This window comes from Eretmochelys imbricata, chromosome 21, assembly GCF_965152235.1.
Source record: "Eretmochelys imbricata isolate rEreImb1 chromosome 21, rEreImb1.hap1, whole genome shotgun sequence".
NCBI classification, from domain to species: Eukaryota; Metazoa; Chordata; order Testudines; family Cheloniidae; genus Eretmochelys; species Eretmochelys imbricata.
Genome location: NC_135592.1, coordinates 7,207,992 through 7,227,500, shown reverse-complemented (window position 1 = coordinate 7,227,500; position 19,509 = coordinate 7,207,992). Strand labels below are relative to the sequence as shown.

Genomic DNA, 19,509 nt, shown 5'->3' with positions numbered 1-19,509 from the left:
CACCATTTGACCCCTTGGTGATTGAGTTGTGTACTTTTCTTTGTTGTGTACTTGTTTCTCAGTAAGAGAAACATTAGGAAGGTTTTAATTCAGTAGTTTCTGAAGCATATTCAAATGGTGATTTGGGAGGGTGGGGGAATTCAGGCCATTTGCCTGTTTTTAACTAACTCAGTGATTCCAAGACATTCCAAAGCCACAATCTCACCCCCTCCAGTTCATTTTCCGACACAGAATTTTTTAGTTCTCAGCACTAAGTTCACTGAAAAGCTATCTGCTCCACTAAATGCAAAAAAGTTTGAGACTCAAGTCTCTAAATATACTTTTTGATTCCTTGCGCGTCCTACGGCAATTTCAAGCCAACTTAATAGCCTGTGAGAACAACATACACACCACTGCAATGCTTGTGCCCGATTGTTTACATTTATAGGACTATTATTAGCAGTAGTATTGTAGTAACCCAGTCATAGAACAGAGCCCCATTGTGTAGACACTATACAGACAGAACAAAAGGGTCCCTCCTGCCCCAAGGAGCTTATAATTAGCTCTCAATTGGACACTAAAGCTTGTTTTCAGAAGGCTGCCATACGAGTCACTCTCTCTCGTGATGTACTTGCCAACCTCCCATCTAACCCTCAAGATGGAAGGGGACAAGGATTACCCTGCCCTCTGATTTCAAATGCACATCACAGCGATTTCCCAGTCAGAACTGAAATCTGGTCTGAGCTCTGTTAAAAGCAAGGTCTCATGCAAACCAGTTATTGCTGTACCTCAGTTCCTCCATATTATTCCTCACATCACAAAGATTATCTGGTGCTTATTCAATGCTTGGTATACAAAATGCCAAGTATTATTCAAGAGGTAACTAGCTGGTCAAGTTGCATGCACCACAGCCAGTTTCCCCAGTTCTACAGCAACGCTCAGAGGTCAGGCTGGAGCCCTGTATTTGAACACAAAATCCAAAAGGGAGAGTCTAGCTTCTTTAAACATAAAATCAAGTGACTGACTTATGACATCAGAGGCCACAAAAGGAGAATCTACCTTCCTTCCTGCAGCAAAAACTCTCAAATGCTGTTGGCCCTCAAGTTACTGCAGTCTGGTTTTACATTCTCCTGAATGCCCAGCTCTATACAACAGCGTGCACGCTGAAGGCATGTACTCACTAAAGGCTACATCTACATTACAGTTGAAAGCGCGATTAGATCTCAAGTAGACATACTCACACTAGCTTTAAACTACCTAATGCAGCTAAAAGAAAAAAGCAGTGGAGACATAGCAGCACAGACTTCAGCATGGGATGTACACGCTTACCAGGGACTTGGGGTACATACTTTCGTTACTAGCCTGTGCAATCATGTCTTCACTGCTATTTTTAACTGCACTAGCTAGATTAAAGCTAGGTGTAGGTACACCTCCCCAAGCTGCAGTCACATCTGATTGCAGTCTGATTGTAGCACAGATAAAGCCCGAGGACTTGTTTAGCTCCAAGCGCAACATGGTGCCCATAACCCAACTCCCATTCACACAAAGTCTCTAGCTCCAGTTAAATGATGCTTTAAACTCTAGCTACCTGGCCCATCAGGGGATGTGGGCTGATGCTTGAGTGCTGCTGATGCTCAAATAATACAGTGGGGATTTAATTACTCCAGGACACTAATAACACTTTTAATCAAGTGTTATTTCAGTGTGGACACTCTCACTCAAGCAGAATTAACTCAAACCAACACTGCAGTGTAGACCAACCCTTCATGATTATGGCTGTACTTAATGTGACTGATACAAAGCAAACATATGCTAAGTCACAGAACAATCCTTCTCCCTCCCAACCGTGACTGCACTCCAGAGACAAAAATCTGGATACATGGTATTCCACATGCTCATTCTCTACTTTATGGCAGGTGCTCTATTCCACACCCTCCATCTCTCCTAGAGGACTGCATGCATTTGTTTTCCAGTTTTAAAATTAAAGTGCAGGCCTAGAGATTTAAAAGCCTCCTTAGAGCATTCAATGCCTTTTGAACGTAAAGAAAAGCAAACCACTTCCTCCAATCTTACAGCCTAAAGCTATTTTCAATTTCGTTTCAAGCAGAAAACCCCTTCATGTCACTTCAAAGTGCATTTCCATGTCAACGTTCCTTCCTGAAGGACCAAAAATAGTTATTGCAAACCATTGCCTGACAAGAGAAAGTTTTATAAAACTTGCCACATCAAAGCACCCATTTGTAGCTAATCATGGGACAATCTAGTGCCCCAGACCAAAAGACTTAGAGAGAATATGTTACTTAAGTTTAACCATTCACAACAATTAATAAACCCCTCACTCCTGGAGCTCAAAAGCTACCAACAGAAGTTACACCTCACTAGGAAGTGCATTGGGAAGCCATGCATCTTCAAACAAAAAAAGACCACCCATGCCATTCAGCTTGCAGGAACAGAGCAGGTTTTGCTAACTCTTCCCAAAAGAGGGCCCCAAGCCTAACCACAGTTGAGCTTGGTGGTTTCCATGATGGGAGAGGGCAAAAAGGACAGTGAGATTTCCTGCCTACATACGACTTGCAGGGTGGGGTGGAGATTGTGTGGGATTTGGCATGAGCTTTGGAGACCTGTGCTCAGGGCCATTTCCTGTTTACTAATTCCTAACAATCAGCTCACCCCAACCCTTCCTTATTAGGTCACCGTGGGCTATGCCAATTGCCACTTTGGGGCTGGGAAAGAATTTTTCCCCATTCCACCAGATTGACCAAGATCGGTTGGGTTTTTTGTCTTCACAGAGAAACCCAGAGGCTGAGTTTTGGGCAACAGGAGGGCTGGGATTCTCCTGCTCCTGAAGGTCACCATTAGAACCTACAGGAGAATTGTTTAGCTGTTGCAACTTTTGGAAGGTGCCGAGTGCAGGAACTCTCCGATTTAGGCTCCAGGTCCAAAGTCTTAACAAAGTGGGCATCCGAAGGGTATCTCCTTATGAGATGGGGCAACAGGAGGGCTGGGATTCTCCTGCTCCTGAAGGTCACCATTAGAACCTACAGGAGAATTGTTTAGCTGTTGCAACTTTTGGAAGGTGCCGAGTGCAGGAACTCTCCGATTTAGGCTCCAGGTCCAAAGTCTTAACAAAGTGGGCATCCGAAGGGTATCTCCTTATGAGATGGGGCAACTTGTCCATTTCCTCACCCCCACCCTGGGTCAAGTGCAAACCAAGGACTGGGATATGACCATGGGGCAATTGCCCCACCACTGCACTTCATGGCAGTGCTGTCTGGCTGTCGAAGTCACTTGTCACCTCAACTCCCAAAAATGGGATGATAGTGGGCAGCTGGGGGCACCCTGAGAACCTTCTTGTGTGATGATTGTCAATTCTTGGGTGCTCCCCCTGTAAGGGAGCCAAAGGATTGATGTGCTCCAAGTGACTACACTGGACTGTTCCCTGGATATAATTTGACTAATAAAATTGCATCCTAGTTAAAATTTACACCACATGTCCTTGCATTCTTCCATGTGTTGAGCATACCAAATAGACTTTTGGGCAATAACCCATGCTTTCTGATGCACCACCAGGTAACTGCCCAGAGGTCAGCAGGAAACAATAGTAGAAGGACAACCAAGAATCTATACAGAAGTGTTTTATTTTAGAAGGTTCAATACTGTAAAGCTGTTTAAGACAACAGTCCTCACCTGTGAAAGAGAGAGAAAGAAACTTTAAATTCTAGGAATGCAGGGTAGAGGCTTGCACTTCACAGTTTTTTTTTAAGAGATTTACTATCCTCACAACCACAGCTAGGCAAACTGGCAATATTTCAGTTGACTGACTATTACAAAGATTGGTGGAGCTGAACCAGAACAAACGGTTTTTAATATTTTGGCAAGTTGAAAAGTAAAAAAAATATTTTGGGGTCAAACAATGTTCCTATTTAGCGTATGTTTACAGTTATTTTTATAATAGTAAAGGAAGTTTCTAGAGAAGTGGATTTTAAAGTGTCAGAATGAGAAGTATTCTAAAAATGAAAAAAAAAATCGAGGCTCTGCGACCAACAATTTGACAAAGTCAACACAAATTTGCAAAATGTTTTGGTGTCGACAAACTTGCATTTTTTGCTAAAAAAAAGTGGTTTTATTATCCAGTTTTGACTACTCACAGCCATTTTCCCACCACTAATGTAGACAATTAGCGTCTCCCATTGTAAGACAGCACATTAAAGCAAAGAGGCCAAGGGCTTGTGTACACTTGAAACACGACAGCGGTACAGCTCCAGTGCTGCCGTAGTGCTTCAGTGTAGCCACTGCCTACCCAGGCGGGAGGGGCTCTCTTGTCAGCATAGGTAATCCACCTCCCTAAGCAGCAGTAGATAGCGCTAGGTCAGTGAAAGAATTCTTCCATCGACCTAGTGCTGTCTACACCAGGGGTTAGATCTGCTCAACTATGTTGCTCACAGGCGTGGATTTTTCACACCCCACAATGATGTAGCTGGGTCGACCTAACCTTTTAGTGTAGGCCAGGCCTAAGTAGCCTGTTCTGGTCTACGCAGCATGAATCACTGTCAGACTTAATTAGAAGTCAGGTGTTCCTGGTCTAGTTGTGTGCTCCAACCTACTTCAGTGATATGCTTAGAGAAAACAGTCCAGTGTAGCAGACTACCCGTTGATTGCTTTACGGACTAGATGATTCAGAAGAGGTCACACAGGAAGGCGGACTTCTTCTGATCCACATTTACATTGGCCCAAGAAGCAAAGTTTGTGGAGGGGGGCTTATAAATTTAGTCATCTTCAGATCTCTTCCCATCTCTCTCCTCTTACCAGAGATTACCTTTGAATTCCATGTTAGCAGCATCTTCCAGCAGCTCCTCTTTCATATTGTTGAGAGTCTCTATGATCATGTCCTTCATCTCCTCCTGCTTGCGATTGGCAATACCCATCAGAGACTCATAGAGCTCATTCTCCTTCTTGCGCGTGTACTCCAGCCGTTTTGGCGTGATCTGCAAGTCTCTTTGCATGTCAAAAGCCTGGTTGATGAAGATGTCCAGGCAGCGGCAGTGCACCAGGTTCAGGATGGTGGCTACATCCACCAGGTGCTTCTGCAGCACCTGCCTGGAGAAAGTGCTCAGGAGGCGGAATTTCTCTAATTGCTCCACCAGCATGCTCTGGGCTTTGGCATCAGAGCTAGGGGCCCCACAGCTGCAGTGGTTGGTACTAAGGTAGTCTAGGTCCATCAGCTGACAGAAGAGGGATGACTTCTCATTCTCAGCCTTTTTGGGAGAGATCAATTCAGCCTCCGACTCTGGCACTTTGCAAAAGAAAACAGGCAAAGAGAATTTCTCTTGGATTTCCCGCAGTTCATTTTCATCAGATGCTGAGAGTTTAGTCTCACTGATGGCAAAGGTGACGACAGGCAAGACATGGTTCACATACTCTCCCAAGGTGACTTCAGCAGACTGGAATCCCCGACAAGGGGCTACCACAATGTCCACCTCCTGAAAGAGTAATAAAATAAAATCACCACATTGAAGTTTTAGCAATTAACCCTGCTACTAACTCCCAACTTCCCTCTCCCCACTAAAAATTCATCCCTGTGGTAGGACCTGTCATGGTCTAAACATGCAATTCCCATGAGTCCATGGGGCTGATTGGAGCTTCTCCCAGATCCTTGTATTAGCCTATAGAAGTAGTTATTCAAGGCTCATTTCTCAACCTTTTGGGTGTCTACAGCAATACTAGACAATGAAGTCTTGGAATCAGCAAACAAGGTTCAAATCCAACCCAAGTTTCACGTGGCAGTACAGGATCCATGGTCCTATTTTAGACCTCAAACCTCTCGGTCTTGCAAGAGCTGACTTTTTATTTCATTTTCATTGTGAAAGATTGGAGAACTGAGAATATATCCTAGCTCACTTCAATATTTCAGACTTTTCACTTGAGTCACTTCATTTAGTATTTTTACTCATTGTGTCTCGCTGAGATATGGCTAGAATGCTTCAAATCAGCTAAAGCTATTGAAGTCACTGACACAAGATCCATGTTTTTGTGATTCAGCATTGAAGGTTTTCTAAACTACTATGATGATTTTTAGGACAGGAACTAGTGAGAGCACACTGCCAGCCTGGAGAATGAAATCAATAGATCCGCAACACAAGAATAGCTCAGGGACGCGTGTGCTGTTCTCTCTGCTATCTGCTGGCATGACTCAAACCTGTCTTGAAAATCCCCCATTTAGGACAAAAAGGAGTTCAGCCTCCCTGGCCTATTCAGTTCTCAGTCCATTTCTAGACTGCCAACAAAGGGCAGTTAGTGTGCAGATATTTCTGGACACTAGAAATCCAGTTGCGTCAACCAACTCATTATACATACGCTAATGCAAAAAAAGTTACCATACTGAGGTGGCTTGCATTCACTACTGCACAGAGCTGAATCTGAACTAGTTACTAGAGCAGAGGTTCTCAAACTTCATTGCACGGTGACCCCCTTCTGACAACAAAAATTACTACATGACCCCCAGAAGCGGGGACCCACAGCTTGAGCCCGCCACCCCAGGTGGGAGGGGTGAGGTGGGCTCAAAGCTGAAGCTCAAGGGCTTTAGATCCAGATGTGGGGCCTGTAACCTGAGCCTTCCCACCCAGGGCTTTAGCCCTTGGGCTTCGGCTTTGGCCCCAGGTCGTGCGGCTCAGGCTTTGGCTCTGGCAAGTCTAATGCCAGCCCTAGCAACCCCATTAAAACAGGGTTGTGACCCACTCTGGGGTCCTGACCCACAGTTTGAGAACCACTGACCTAGAGAAAAGGCTATCTTAGAACCATTTCCACCATCCACGCTACCTCTCAAGGAGCTTGTCCGAGACGCCAACATCTTCTCTCTAATTTTAAAAAGATGACACTGCTTACTAGCAAAGTTTGCTTTTCCTTTAAGACTACATTGCAGCCACATTTGTTTACTGTATTTGTTTTATAACCACCTGTTGGCCAAACAGTTTAAAAGCTCAAAGAGTCTCATCAATGACTGACTTAGTGTTAAGATCCGATGCCTTCTGTATTTGTACCTTTAGCAAAAGGAAAGGAAAATCCTTAACTAGCTTCACTCACTTTTGTTTGTTGACCTTGAACCAAATCTTTAAGGACCATCCCTGATTTTTCAGTTACTATTACTTCTACCACAGAAAAAACAGTAGCTAGCCCCTCTCTCAGGTGCAAAAACAAATACACCTGCACACCACCACACATACAAGCAGACAGTCAGGTAAATTTTAGGTTGTGTGGGGACATGCAGGAGAGCTTTTACATTTTCTGGCTAGACGCTTCAAGAAGTTCTTCTATCCACTTTGCAGTTATTTGTACTGGTCCTCTTTAGACCAACTGTGAGTTGATCCTGTATGGCTCGGACACAAGTCATGAAAAATCCTGCATCAAGCCTCTTTTCAACTTTAAGCGTGTATTCCAAGCATACAGTTACTGCCCTAAATAGACTCCTATCCACTGCTACTACAACTTATAGTTATTGCATAAATGAAAATAGCTAAGTGACCATTATTACAGTGGGGTTAAGTACAATGACACTATAAACTGCCAAAGTTTGTAGATATGCAAGCCAAGAAGATCAATCAAGTACAAGTTAACTTCCTGGCACTTCCAGTGGTGAATTTGTCCCTCACCCTTCCCACAATATACTGATTTGTAGGCTCTTCACCTGCCTATGGTGAAAGAGACACTGGCCACTGCTAGAAGAGATACCCAAGTTCAGACTGGCCCACCTAAGTTGCCAGTCATATCCTGTGTTTCTAATGAGTGATTCAAGCATTGAACATTTCAGCTGTAAAGGTAAGAGTTCAGTTGTTGGTGTGGCTCTGGGACTCTACCACCTGAATAGGAGTTAAATACTGTTAGGAGGCTGCATTATTAGCTACAGGTAAAATTCATATATGGTATAACTTTATTGAGTTAGACCACAAATTTTTAGCTACAGTTCTTAGCCACAGTGTTCATAGATGGAAAGGCTCCAGGAGAATGCCTACCTTGTGGAGTAATTGCCCAAATGATTGCACCAACAGCTGTCTAGAGGTTGGTCAGAACTGTAATATTTTGATTACTGACATAATGCCCAGTGAATGTTGCATAGGAACATGAATAAGCATTGCAACACAGTAAGAATTAAACAAGTTACACTTGGGCCAGTCACTTAACCCCTCCTCTGTAACAGATACTTACCTTCTTTTCTCAAGTGCTATAGAGGTAAGTTTTCATATGGGTGAAATGACTTTATGAATTGGAAGAAGGAGTGGTATAGGTACTTAACACTTACAGATTACAATTTTTTCCTGCTTCAAAGTACTCTAAATGAGAATTAACAATTTGAGGCAGTCCAGTATTCACACCATTTCAACGATTGGGAAACTGAGGTACTGAATTAAGTGAAAAGGAGTACTTGTGGCACCTTAGAGACTAACCAATTTATTTGAGCATAAGCTTTCGTGAGCTACAGCTCACTTCATCGGATGAAGTGCATCCGATGAAGTGAGCTGCAGCTCACGAAAGCTTATGGTCAAATAAATTGGTTAGTCTCTAAGGTGCCACAAGTACTCCTTTTCTTTTTGTGAATACAGACTAAACACGGCTGTTACTCTGAAACCTGAATTAAGTGAATTGTCCAAGGTCGGAGTGAGTCAGTGTCCAAGACATGACTGGAACTTGGTTCCTAGTTCCCAGTATTGTATTTAGACCACTCCCTTCTATGGGCTTCAAGAGCTCAACCAATCAGATCATGCAATTAGCTAAACACTCCAGTGGCTTATACACTTTGAACTACCAGTTGTTAAATGAATTACCTACCATTTGGTCACTTGGAAGGGGCTGATGACAACTGATGAGCTGTTAAGCATGTACTGATGGTGATGACAGCAATAGTGTCGTCATTTGGGTGGGATGAGGCTGCAATCTTCATACCATTTTACCTTCAGTGACAATTAGACATTGGGTACAAGTATGGTATCAACATTCTAAATAGAGTTTTTGGCATTTCGGTTTACAGTGCAACAAGTAAGATTTCACAGCCAAGAGAGAACATTAGGAAGGCATCTTAAACAGGGCAATAGTCTATTTAAATTGAAGATCTTCATTAGACACTATGGTTAGACAGCCTTCCTTAATCTGAACCTGAAAAACTGAAATGCATCTGTAACAAATCAGTGTTGTTCCTCAAGATTCTGCTATTGATTCTTGCAGTATCAGAGTCCCTTAGGTGCCTGGGACCAGATGTTGAGCTGTCACAGGGATCCTCTCATGTAAGTACATCTTTTCATGTTTACAGACAGTTCATTACATGAACTTCCCCACAGCACTGGGCTTGCACATTAGTCAGTTATTTGTAGTGGAGTATCACTATTTTAGAAGGGAAAAAATATTTTAAATTAACTGGAAATGCTTTTATGTAGCCAGGCAAAACTATTTAAATCTGATTTAATGGCATTGGCTTCAAAAGCTATGAGCAAAGTATCCCAGTTAGTTTCTCTGCTGTGGAACCAAGTGGAGGATGTCACTCACTTCCACAGAATCTGAGACTCTAGGAGTCTCCTTTAAAAATTTTACTAGAGATTTTTGCTAGGGGAGAAGTGCTCCCTGAGAAGAGAAATAAAACACTCCAGCAGTACAGGCCCAAGAAAAAAGGGTCTTTAAAAAAAATTACAAACAAGAGACAAAATTTCACATCCATATAAAAGTTTTTGAATTTCAGTATTGCCCTGCAGAGTTGGAAACCCAATCAGTACTGCATTAGACCATGAAAAAAAATCACAATGAAAGGCAAGAGCTAGGCAAAAGGTGAGAAAAACTTTCCTTTTTTTCGCAAAAAGAAAAGGAGTACTTGTGGCACCTTAGAGACTAACCAATTTATTTGAGCATAAGCTTTCCTGAGCTACAGCTCACTTCATCGGAGCTGTAGCTCACGAAAGCTTATGCTCAAATAAATTGGTTAGTCTCTAAGGTGCCACAAGTACTCCTTTTCTTTTTGCGAATACAGACCAACACGGCTGTTACTCTGAAACCATTCCTTTTTTTAAAATTCAAGTAGCTTCTTGGGCTCCATCTTCAGGGCTGAGCTGTGGGAGGAGGGCCAATAGCCCTAGAGCTGAGCAGTTTTAAGGATACAGTTTAAGATTCACTTTCACTTGTTCGGTCTAGACCTTCATTTGGGCAATTAGATTATTTATTTACATAAGGAATTGAGTGCTGGTGGAGGAGATAAGATGGTCTGTAAAGCTCATTTTTGACTTCTGTATTGAAGCCAAATCTCAATATAATGGATGCAATTTACTCACGTGTGGAGACTTAATCAGATACTTCTGATATCTGTGAGGTGCCTTCAGATCCTTTGATAAAGAGGTGCAAGGCAGCACAAATAGGGTCACCTTTTGGGGTAGTCAAGAAGTCCTATGTAGGATACCTTGCCTTTGTCCACAAGGGGGGTAGCTTCAGACTCAGGTTTAATTTAAGCATGATTTTAACATATGCGTAGCCTTTTGAGTAAACATTCACCTAGTCAGTTCTTTCAGTATTATTTGTTTCCAATAGTAGTAGTCTCCCATTTAAAAGGGGATGGGGGGGAGGAGGTGGCACAAAATAATTCTGCTAACAAAGGCTAGATTGAGCTATAACTTGCTCTCTGTTTTAACTAGCTAACCATGATGCATGCATTTTTAGAGCTTCCATTTAGCCAGTGCCTGGTTGCTCTGTGCTTTAAATTGATTGCTCTGAGGTGTCCTGCATCCTGATTGCTCCCCACTGGTTGACATTGCAACTTGGAAGTCCCAATACTAAAAACTTGCAATGAAGGGCCAGCTCTGAAACAAACTTCCTTTCCATTTGATGAAGAGTTAAATATTCCCCTTTGGGTGTGGCTGAAAGAATTACAATTTTGGATGCTACTTTATTAAGAGAGTTCAAAAATTCTCCCAAATAATCCAGAAATGAAGGCATAAGTGAGATCTTCACTGTGCACCAGAGGAAGCCACTGAGCTCTCGAGCAAAAACATGAATACGAATTTTTAGTCAAATGAAAGACTTGAGTAGTCTCCCATTTTCTGCCCTAAAAAAGTCTTGCCAGCAGTTTTCCTGCTATTACTGTCATGGGACTCCCAAGTCCGTGGCTAAACAAGTTAAAGAAAAATTGGATAGGCAATTCTGCAATATTCACATTGAATGATGACTCACACAGATGACTATAAACAAAGGAGGAAGCCAGTACTGTCTCTAGGAGATGGGCTAAAAAAAAAACCCAACACAAAATGCAGCGTGAGCAACTGGTCCTTGTTTTAGCAGAGACCTTGTAGGGTTTTCTAGCAACATTTGCATCATTTGTTTGCTTTTACTTCTATGAGGTAATTTTCCCCAATTTATGGTGCTTCTCTGAATATTTCCATATGCTATTCAGTTGTAAGTTCTTAAACTTACAAACTCTTCAAGGCACCACTCTAGTCTTCTTGTGTGTGCCCAGCAGCATGTACACCTCATAGGGCAGTTTCACTGAGAGGACTGTTAGCTAGAATTGCTGCAGTCACACAGTGATTTATGGAAATATCTTGGAACCTTAAGTCAATTCTCACTAAATCAGAGCTCTCAGTCAGTATGCTCTGCTGAAGCAAAAGCTTCAAATACATTACTATCAAATAATTACGTCCATGTTTCTCCAAAGTTAAAACCTGGTCTAAAAATCAAGACTTATTGAACACTTGGAGACCTAAACACCAACTACACAACTAGCTGGGTTACAATTCTGCTTCTTGAGAGAATATTGCCTGACATATGTTGACAGCACCTATTCATTAAGAACTGTAATACAATGTAGCCAATTAGGAAAAAAGCATTCCATTCTCCTCTCTCTGACAGCCTATGCATATTTCTATGGACTAAATTCTGTACACCTCTATTCAAAGAGAGAAGTTAGCCCCAGTACTAAATAAATACAAGTAAAAGGAGAGACACTATACACAGTACATAATGAAGAAGAGACAAGCAATTGAAGATCTTTATCTCAGTGCAATAAGCTATTTAGGGACACAGCCAGTTGCCTTGTCCTTTAGGATAAAAATTGGCAGAGAATTGCCATATTTTCATATACCTGCCTCCTATTTATCTAAGAATAAGATTCATTTGCTGCTTCCAAAAATGACCCTACCCCAGATTATTAGACCTGGCACAGTTTCACTTTCCATTTATTGAGGAAAGACTTTTTGTAGTTAGAGGTGCTCAGAGGCTATCCTCTGTTAGACAAGCTTTTGCTGCAGCAAGTTACGCTTAGTGAGACTCAAGTCTCAACTCAGTATTTCACTCAAACACTAAACCAATTCCAGTACTCTTCGGATTCCAAGAATGGATCTACCACAGCACACAAGCAACACAATAATTAAAATCAGACGCTGCTAGGGGCAAGTTATACAACTGCACTATGAATCGGAGGTACTTATATGGCCGGGTTACCAAAGTATCAGAGCACCTCATGATCTTTGATATGTTTACCCTCAACATCCCTGTCAGGTAGGGAAGTACCATTATCCCCATTTAACAGAGAGACCTGAGGCATCAAGAAATTAAATGATTTGCTCAAGGTAACACGAAGTGTATGGCAGATTAGGGAACTGATCCCAGAACTTTGAATCCCAGGCCAGCACTCTAAACTAAAACTGACAGTAACACTCTGTGCCAGCACCCTTTGCAAATAAAAAGGTTGTTAGTGCTACTTTGTTTCTTTGGATAAAGACCATCTGTGTCATAAATAGGAATCCTGCTCCACTATGGAAGTTTGTGTTCTTCCATCAGCAAGAGGGCCAATTAAACAAGTCTACAGATAACACAAGACATAGGAAACAGTCTGAATAGTGTTTAACACTAGACTCTTCTAACCCTACTGCAAAAGCCACAGAACCTGCCCCATCAAGAGAGAGAGAGGGAGAGAGAAATCACTCTAAGCCAGCAAAAACTGAAAGTAGTGACATTCAGAGCATAGCACAAGACCCAGACTCTAGCTCTAATCAGATACGGGTGGAAGGAAATATGAATTTCCCAGTGATTGTACTTCTGAGAATACCGTCCCTCTAGCACTGAACCCAAGTTGATAGGCCCAGTGTAAGACCTAAACAGAACAACTCTCAGATATTTAATTCTGGTGCTCAGCAAAAGCACCTCAGTCAAGCTTAATTGCAGCTGTGCTATACTGGGGTTTGGAGGAAAGGCTCAGCCAGAAGCCAGCCTCAGAGAATATATCTACACTGGAAAAGGTAATGTGGCAACAAGCCTCAGAGCCCAGGTCAACTGATTTGGGCTTGGGTACAAGGCTAGAAATAGCAGTGTAGATATTTGGGCTCAGGCTGGACCCTGGACTCAAAGGCCCCTCCCCCCGTTGGGTTTGAGAGCCCAAGCTCCAGCCCAACCCAAAATGTCTACGCTGTTATTTTTAGCTCTGTAGCATGAGCTTGAGTCAGTTGACAACTTTGCAGTGTAGACATACCCTTAGGGTCTCAGAAACAAGACAGGAAACCAATGTTTGCTTCAGCCTTTGCTTAGAATGTTCTTTACAGTTAAGACCACAGGGAATTGCAGTCACATTCTTTGCCACCTGTAATGGACAAACGGTGAAGAGAAGTCAAACGTAACAGCACTGCATTGGTGCACAAGCAGCAGTAGCAAAGCCAATTCAATGAAGTTACTGACCCATCTAATTTTGTTCCTTGAGATAAAGTGCAAGGAACAAACCTTATATTTTTTCCTTTAAAAACCTTTTTTCCCGAAAAAGATCTAAAGTATTGAACGCATGTGGCAAGTACCGTTTCCTCACATTTTTATTAGGAATTTCCTGTAAGCACCTACTAGTCTCAGACTCCACCTGCATTCAAAGTTAAGGAAATCACCCCACTAAGAGTGAAGCACAAAGCAAGATTGATCTGTGATCCAGGGTATAAAAGAAGTTTCCGTCTGCACTAACACCTCTTTAGTTGTCAAATGGTTTTCCCAGGGATGCACAATATTTCAGAGATCTCAGTTAGAGCCTTTAAGCCCTACTGATTTAGCAAAATTAATAAGTGTTTACTTTCACCATAAATCTGTTTGGTTGCATTGATTATTCCTCTGTGGTCCAGAGGCATTCCTTTGTACAAGTGATCCCCAAGGAGTAGAATAGCCTTGCCAAATGTGAGGGGTTTTGGGGCCATCTACATTATAAATATGCTTAAGAGCAAATATACCTGCCAGCACAGAATTGTGCTCCCAAACCACCACACCCACATAGAGTCAGATTCCTGGCTCTTCTTTCTGTGAAGCTAGATGTTTATTTCAGCGAGGATATCCTTTAGTAACCCAGAAAAAGGTAGCAAATCCTATCCTAAACACCGAAGTTTCTCAAGCTAAAGGTTAACATGTTAAGACTGCCAAACATGTGCCGACTGCATAATGCTCCAGATCTGCTGTGTTCCTACAGAGCTTTACAGAACCTTCTAGGATGTACTGTCACTTAAGAGCCACTTTGTTCTTTAGATGAGGTCTGTCTCACTTTTCTATAAGTGCCCAGTCCAAACCTGCCTATGTAATTAAGCATCTTGCCTAGATTTTTTTAAACCCACACAACATCCATTACAAGCAATGGATGTGTCAGCATTTCCACGATCAAGACTGCCTTCTATTGGTAAACATTTTAAGAGAGAGAATTAGAGGTTATGACCATTATGAGCAACACCTAAGTCAAATGCAGAACAAGTTCTACTGAATTCAAATGTAGGTCTAGTAAGCAGTGTTTAGAGTCCGTAAGGCAACGCCACAGTCAAGCCCATTCTAATTTTTTTAGAGCATAGCAGGACAACGTTTCTTCAGTGACTCTAGTGAGGGGGAGATGGTGTCACAAACAAAATCCTTGTCACAAAGATCTGTAAGCACCAATCTAGATTCAATACTGTTGGGGGCGGGGGGGGGGGGGTAAAAAAAGATGAGACTATCAGAAATAGCATAGAGAACAGCTAGAGCAAGGGTACATCTGCAGCTTGATTTTTCAAAAGCTTTGGGCTCCTTCTGCTCAGCGGGTGTCAACAGGAACTGGGATGCTCAGAACCGCTGGTAAAAAAATAACCGTAGTGTGGACACTTACACCTTAAAGTGGTGATTCTCAAACTTTTGTACTGGTGACCCCTTTCACATAGCAAGCCTCTGAATGCGACCCCCCCTTATAAATTAACATAAGAAAGGCCATAGTGGGTCAGACCATAGTGGGTCAGACCATCCAGCCCGTATTCTGTCTGCCGACAGTGGCCAACGCCAGGTGCCCCAGAGGGAATTAACCTAACAGGTAATGATCTAGTGATCTCTCTCCTGCCATCCATCTCCACCCTCTGACAAACAGAGGCTGTATTACAAACATTTAATATATTTAACACCATTATAAATGCTGAAGGCAAAGCGGGGTTTGGGGTGGAGGCTGACAGCTTGCAACCCCCCAAGTAATAACCTCACAACCCCCTCAGGGGCCCCGACCCCCATTTGAGAACCCCTGCCTTAAAGTCATGATCTCCACCAGCATGCAATTGTTACTAGCAGCTCACTAGCTTTGTGTCTCTTGTCAAAGCAAGCAGGAATTTCTTTGCAAGAGCCATGCTACAGAGGTGCAGATTAGGGGTTATGTCTATTTTAAGTATTCTTGTAAATCCTCTTATTGCTCTGATAATGTGCCAGCACTACGGTCCATCACCAGCAGGCATTTTACCACTGTGTTACTTACCTCTGCTTGGTGTGGGTCTAGTCTGCTCAACAAGCCCATCAAAGCCAGAACAATGGAGGAAGAATTTCAGAAAGCCTTCAATGTACTCCAGGCAGGACCAGCGACATGGGCTACCACCCAGGCTTCCATGGTCAGGGGGGCACCAGGCACAGTGCAGAGATGTGCACTGCCGGTGGGCAGGGGAGCACTCAGAGCAGCGAGTGACAGAGGGGAGCGCTGCACATAGGTGGAGTTTGGAAGGGTAGAGGGGCATTATCCCCCACCTCCCAAACTCGCAGAGGAGATGTGGGGGATGCCCAGATTTCTCTGATTCCTCCCTATGAAGGAATGTTTTGGTGAGGAGGGGTGAACAGTGATGCACAGAGCACCTGGTGTTACTGCTCACCCCCCCCCCCAATGTTCCTCTGTACCCCCCGCCCCCAGGGAGCTGGGAGAGGGGGAAGTGAGCAGCAACACCAGGTGCTTCGCATTTCCAGGTCTGTACCCCCCCATGTGGTTGAGGCTCTTTAAAAGAGCTAACAATCATCCAAAGCACAGGGCTCGGTGGTGATGGGGGACTTCAACTACTCAGACATCTGTTGGGAAAACAACACAGCAGGACACAGATTATCCAACAAGTTCTTGGAATGTACTGGAGACCATTTATTTCAGAAAGTGGAGAAAGCTGTTCTAGATTTGATTTTGACAAAGAGAGGAACTGGTTGAGAATTTTGAAAGTGGAAGGCACCTTGGGTGAAAGTGATCATGAAATGATGAGTTCATGATTCTAAGGAATGGTAGGAGGGAGAACAGCAAAATAAACGCAATGGATTTCAAGAGGGCAGACTTTAGCAAACTCAGGGAGTTGGTAGGTAAGCTCCCATGGGGAGCAAGTCTAAGGGGAAAAAACAACTGAAGACAGTTGGCAGTTTTTCAAAGAGACATTAAGGGCACAAGAGTAAACTATCCCACTGCATAGGACAGATGGGAAGTCTGGCCAGAGACCACCCTGGCTTACCCAGGAGATCTTCAGTGATCTGAAAACCAAAGAAGAGTCCTACAAAAAGTGGAAACTAAATTGGAAAGGCCAAGGCACAAAATGAGATCAAACTAGCTAGCCTGTTACTCAATTTGGGGGGGGGGGGAGGGGGGGGAGAAGAGGAGGAAATTACAACAGAAAATGTGGAAATGCCTATGAACTTTGTTTTGGTTTTCACCAAGAAGGTTGGTGGCGATTATACGTCTAACATAGTGAATGTCAGTGAAAATGAGGTAGGAGAGGCTAAAATAGGGAAAGAAGAAGTTAAAAATTAGACAGTTAGATGTTGTCAAGTCACTAGGGCCTGATGAAATGCATCCTAGAATACTCCAGGAGCTGACTGAGGAGATGATTCTATGTGGGCACAGAAGAGGTTAGGGGAGAAGGGGGTGCAGGAGGCAAGTGCAGGTCTTAGGGGAGAAGGGGTTATTCATTATTGTTAGTGTATTTTACAGATTTCAGACATACCTCTCAGATTAGATGCCTGTTCACACAAATTTTTATCAGTGACTACCATTTCTCAGCTTCTCTGCGCTAGCACAAGATGGCTCCCTCTCCCCCTCTGTCTGCCTGGGTTCTCTCCCTCCCTTACTTTTTTCTTGTGAGCATGCAAAAACCGATCAGTGGGAGCTAAAGATTTGATCCTGAAAACCTTTAATCTGCAAGGAGTCCTTACTCAGACACTTAATCCCACTGAACTCATGAAGCTTGCTGGATCTGTCCCCAGCTCCCACTGTAGCTCAGCAGTTCAGAGTTTTGGAGCAGCACTATTTTTGTGTTGCTTTGTCTGCAAACATATTTAAGTTTTGTTGCTGTCACGAGAAATAAAGAACGACTGTATGTTCTACCATACTTCAGGATACAAAGACTGTAAAAAAATCACATATGGCAGACTCCTCTTTTTATACACACGCCCAATGTGTCGTGAGAGATAAAGCATGTTTTTCTTGCTGATTCAAGAGACTGACATTGCAGATGTAAAATGTTATTAAAGCTAGAATGCATGGGTTTGCATAGGAGGAATTTCCCTATAAATTAATTCCTAATAAAGTTAATTTCTTCTGAATAAGCACTGGAATCAATTTCTGCAATAATTTATTTATTAGCCTAATCAAATTATTATTTTTGTAAAAACTGTTTAATAGCAGTCAATGCAAGTCAAAGTCCAAAATGTATATACCCTTTATGCCATGGTTTCTGAACTTTATACATTTTAGCTAACATAGAAAGTTGTTAAGTGGTTGCTAAATTATACAATAATAAGAACAGAACCCTGGTGAAGCAAACACTGTGTTCTGTATTCTGTTTGACTGATTATAGTGAATGTGTTGTTTAAGCCTTAATCTCTTGAGACTGCAATTCCAGTTACGGACAGTGGAAATTCCTGTAGTTGACGATGCAGCATCCATCCTATTTTATTGGAATGTGCAGAAGAGCGTACTTCTCTTTTAGATCACTTAAAATTACAAATACAAAAACAGGTAAAATAAGTCTGTATTGTGTTTGTTTTAAATTATTAAATATGTAACAGACCAGCAAGAGGGAAAGCTGATCTATAAATGATCCTTTCTTATGGCATTATATTAAACCAGACAGACAGAGCAGATATAAGAGACGAACTCTACAAAGTGGCATCTTTTACAATTTATAGAAAGATCTGTATAGCGTTTTGAATTTTTTTTCTTTTTTTTACCCAAATCAAATGTGACAGTGTGATAAATTTCTTGTCACTTAGTGGTTCTCTGGTATGCCATCTTGAGAGCTGGGTGGCTGGAGAGTGCCCAGCCAGTGCTTAATTTGTGCTGGGCCTGAGCCCCAGCATCTCTTTCAATGCAAATTAAGCACTGGCTGGAGGCAGCGGGGCCTAGGATGCCATTCTCCCTAAGGCCGGCCCTGACTAGGCCCAGATGATTTGACACTGACAGAAAGCTATCCCTAGTGAACTGATCCTTATGTACATTAACAAAGTCTCCCACTGTTGCAATGTATTAAATAAATACTCTTAGATGTTTGATCTTCCCTGCTTTTAGTCTCATGAAATTTCATCTTTTAAAAAAGTCTTCAGCCCAAGTTGAGGCAAGCAGTAACCCCCACACTCCCTCTTCTGCTAGAAGGTCTCCTTACTTTGCCATCCCTTTTCAAGTTAATCCGAGTGGCTGTTTTCATCATGTCCTAAATATAATCGGAGCCCAACAAAGATCTTTGTCACTTGCATGAGAAATTTGCAAGAGGGTTGTGAGCTGCACCATGCTCAGATGTCCTATATAAAAATTTAACCAAACAAGTTAGATATTTGAATTTAAAACTAAACACTTTCAAGCTTAACTCCACTGGATATCACATGATCACATGCCCAAGAGATCCAGTATAAAGATGATGGCATATTCCAACATGAATACTCATGGCTATTGGAAAAAAAAGTCACAAAAGAAAACCACACTCAATGATCATAGGCTGACTTGGTCTTTAGCTGTAGGCTGGTTTATACAATATATCTGGTGACTTGGAAGTGATGAAAGGTAGCTCCCCACCAGACTTGTTTGTAAGTAGCTCATTGACAGAAAATGCTGACTTATTTTATTGTTCTGTAGATGTACATTGATAATCTTACTGATCTGAGAAACAGATCAGAGACAGAGTAGATATCAACTACTGTATCTCCCACTGCAGATATATTTGCCAGTCACCACGTTGTGTTCTAGGAATAAGAATATACCGCAACACGGTAAATGCTTTTGAACATAAGTCCCAGCAAATGAGTCTTTCGTCT

General features: G+C 42.4%; 1 protein-coding gene across 2 annotated transcripts in view; it reads right to left on the bottom strand.

Moving 5' to 3' along the window:
* DSTYK (dual serine/threonine and tyrosine protein kinase) overlaps nucleotides 1–19,509 on the bottom strand; it is a 60,153-nt gene that overhangs the window by 17,803 nt on the left and 22,841 nt on the right. For both annotated transcript variants that reach the window (XR_013348569.1, XM_077839600.1), the window contains exon 3: nucleotides 4,796–5,459. Coding sequence is in view for 1 of the 2 variants with exons in the window: in XM_077839600.1 (XP_077695726.1) it covers nucleotides 4,796–5,459 (664 nt within the window). In the remaining variant the exon portion in view is untranslated. The remainder of the gene's footprint in view (nucleotides 1–4,795; nucleotides 5,460–19,509) is intronic.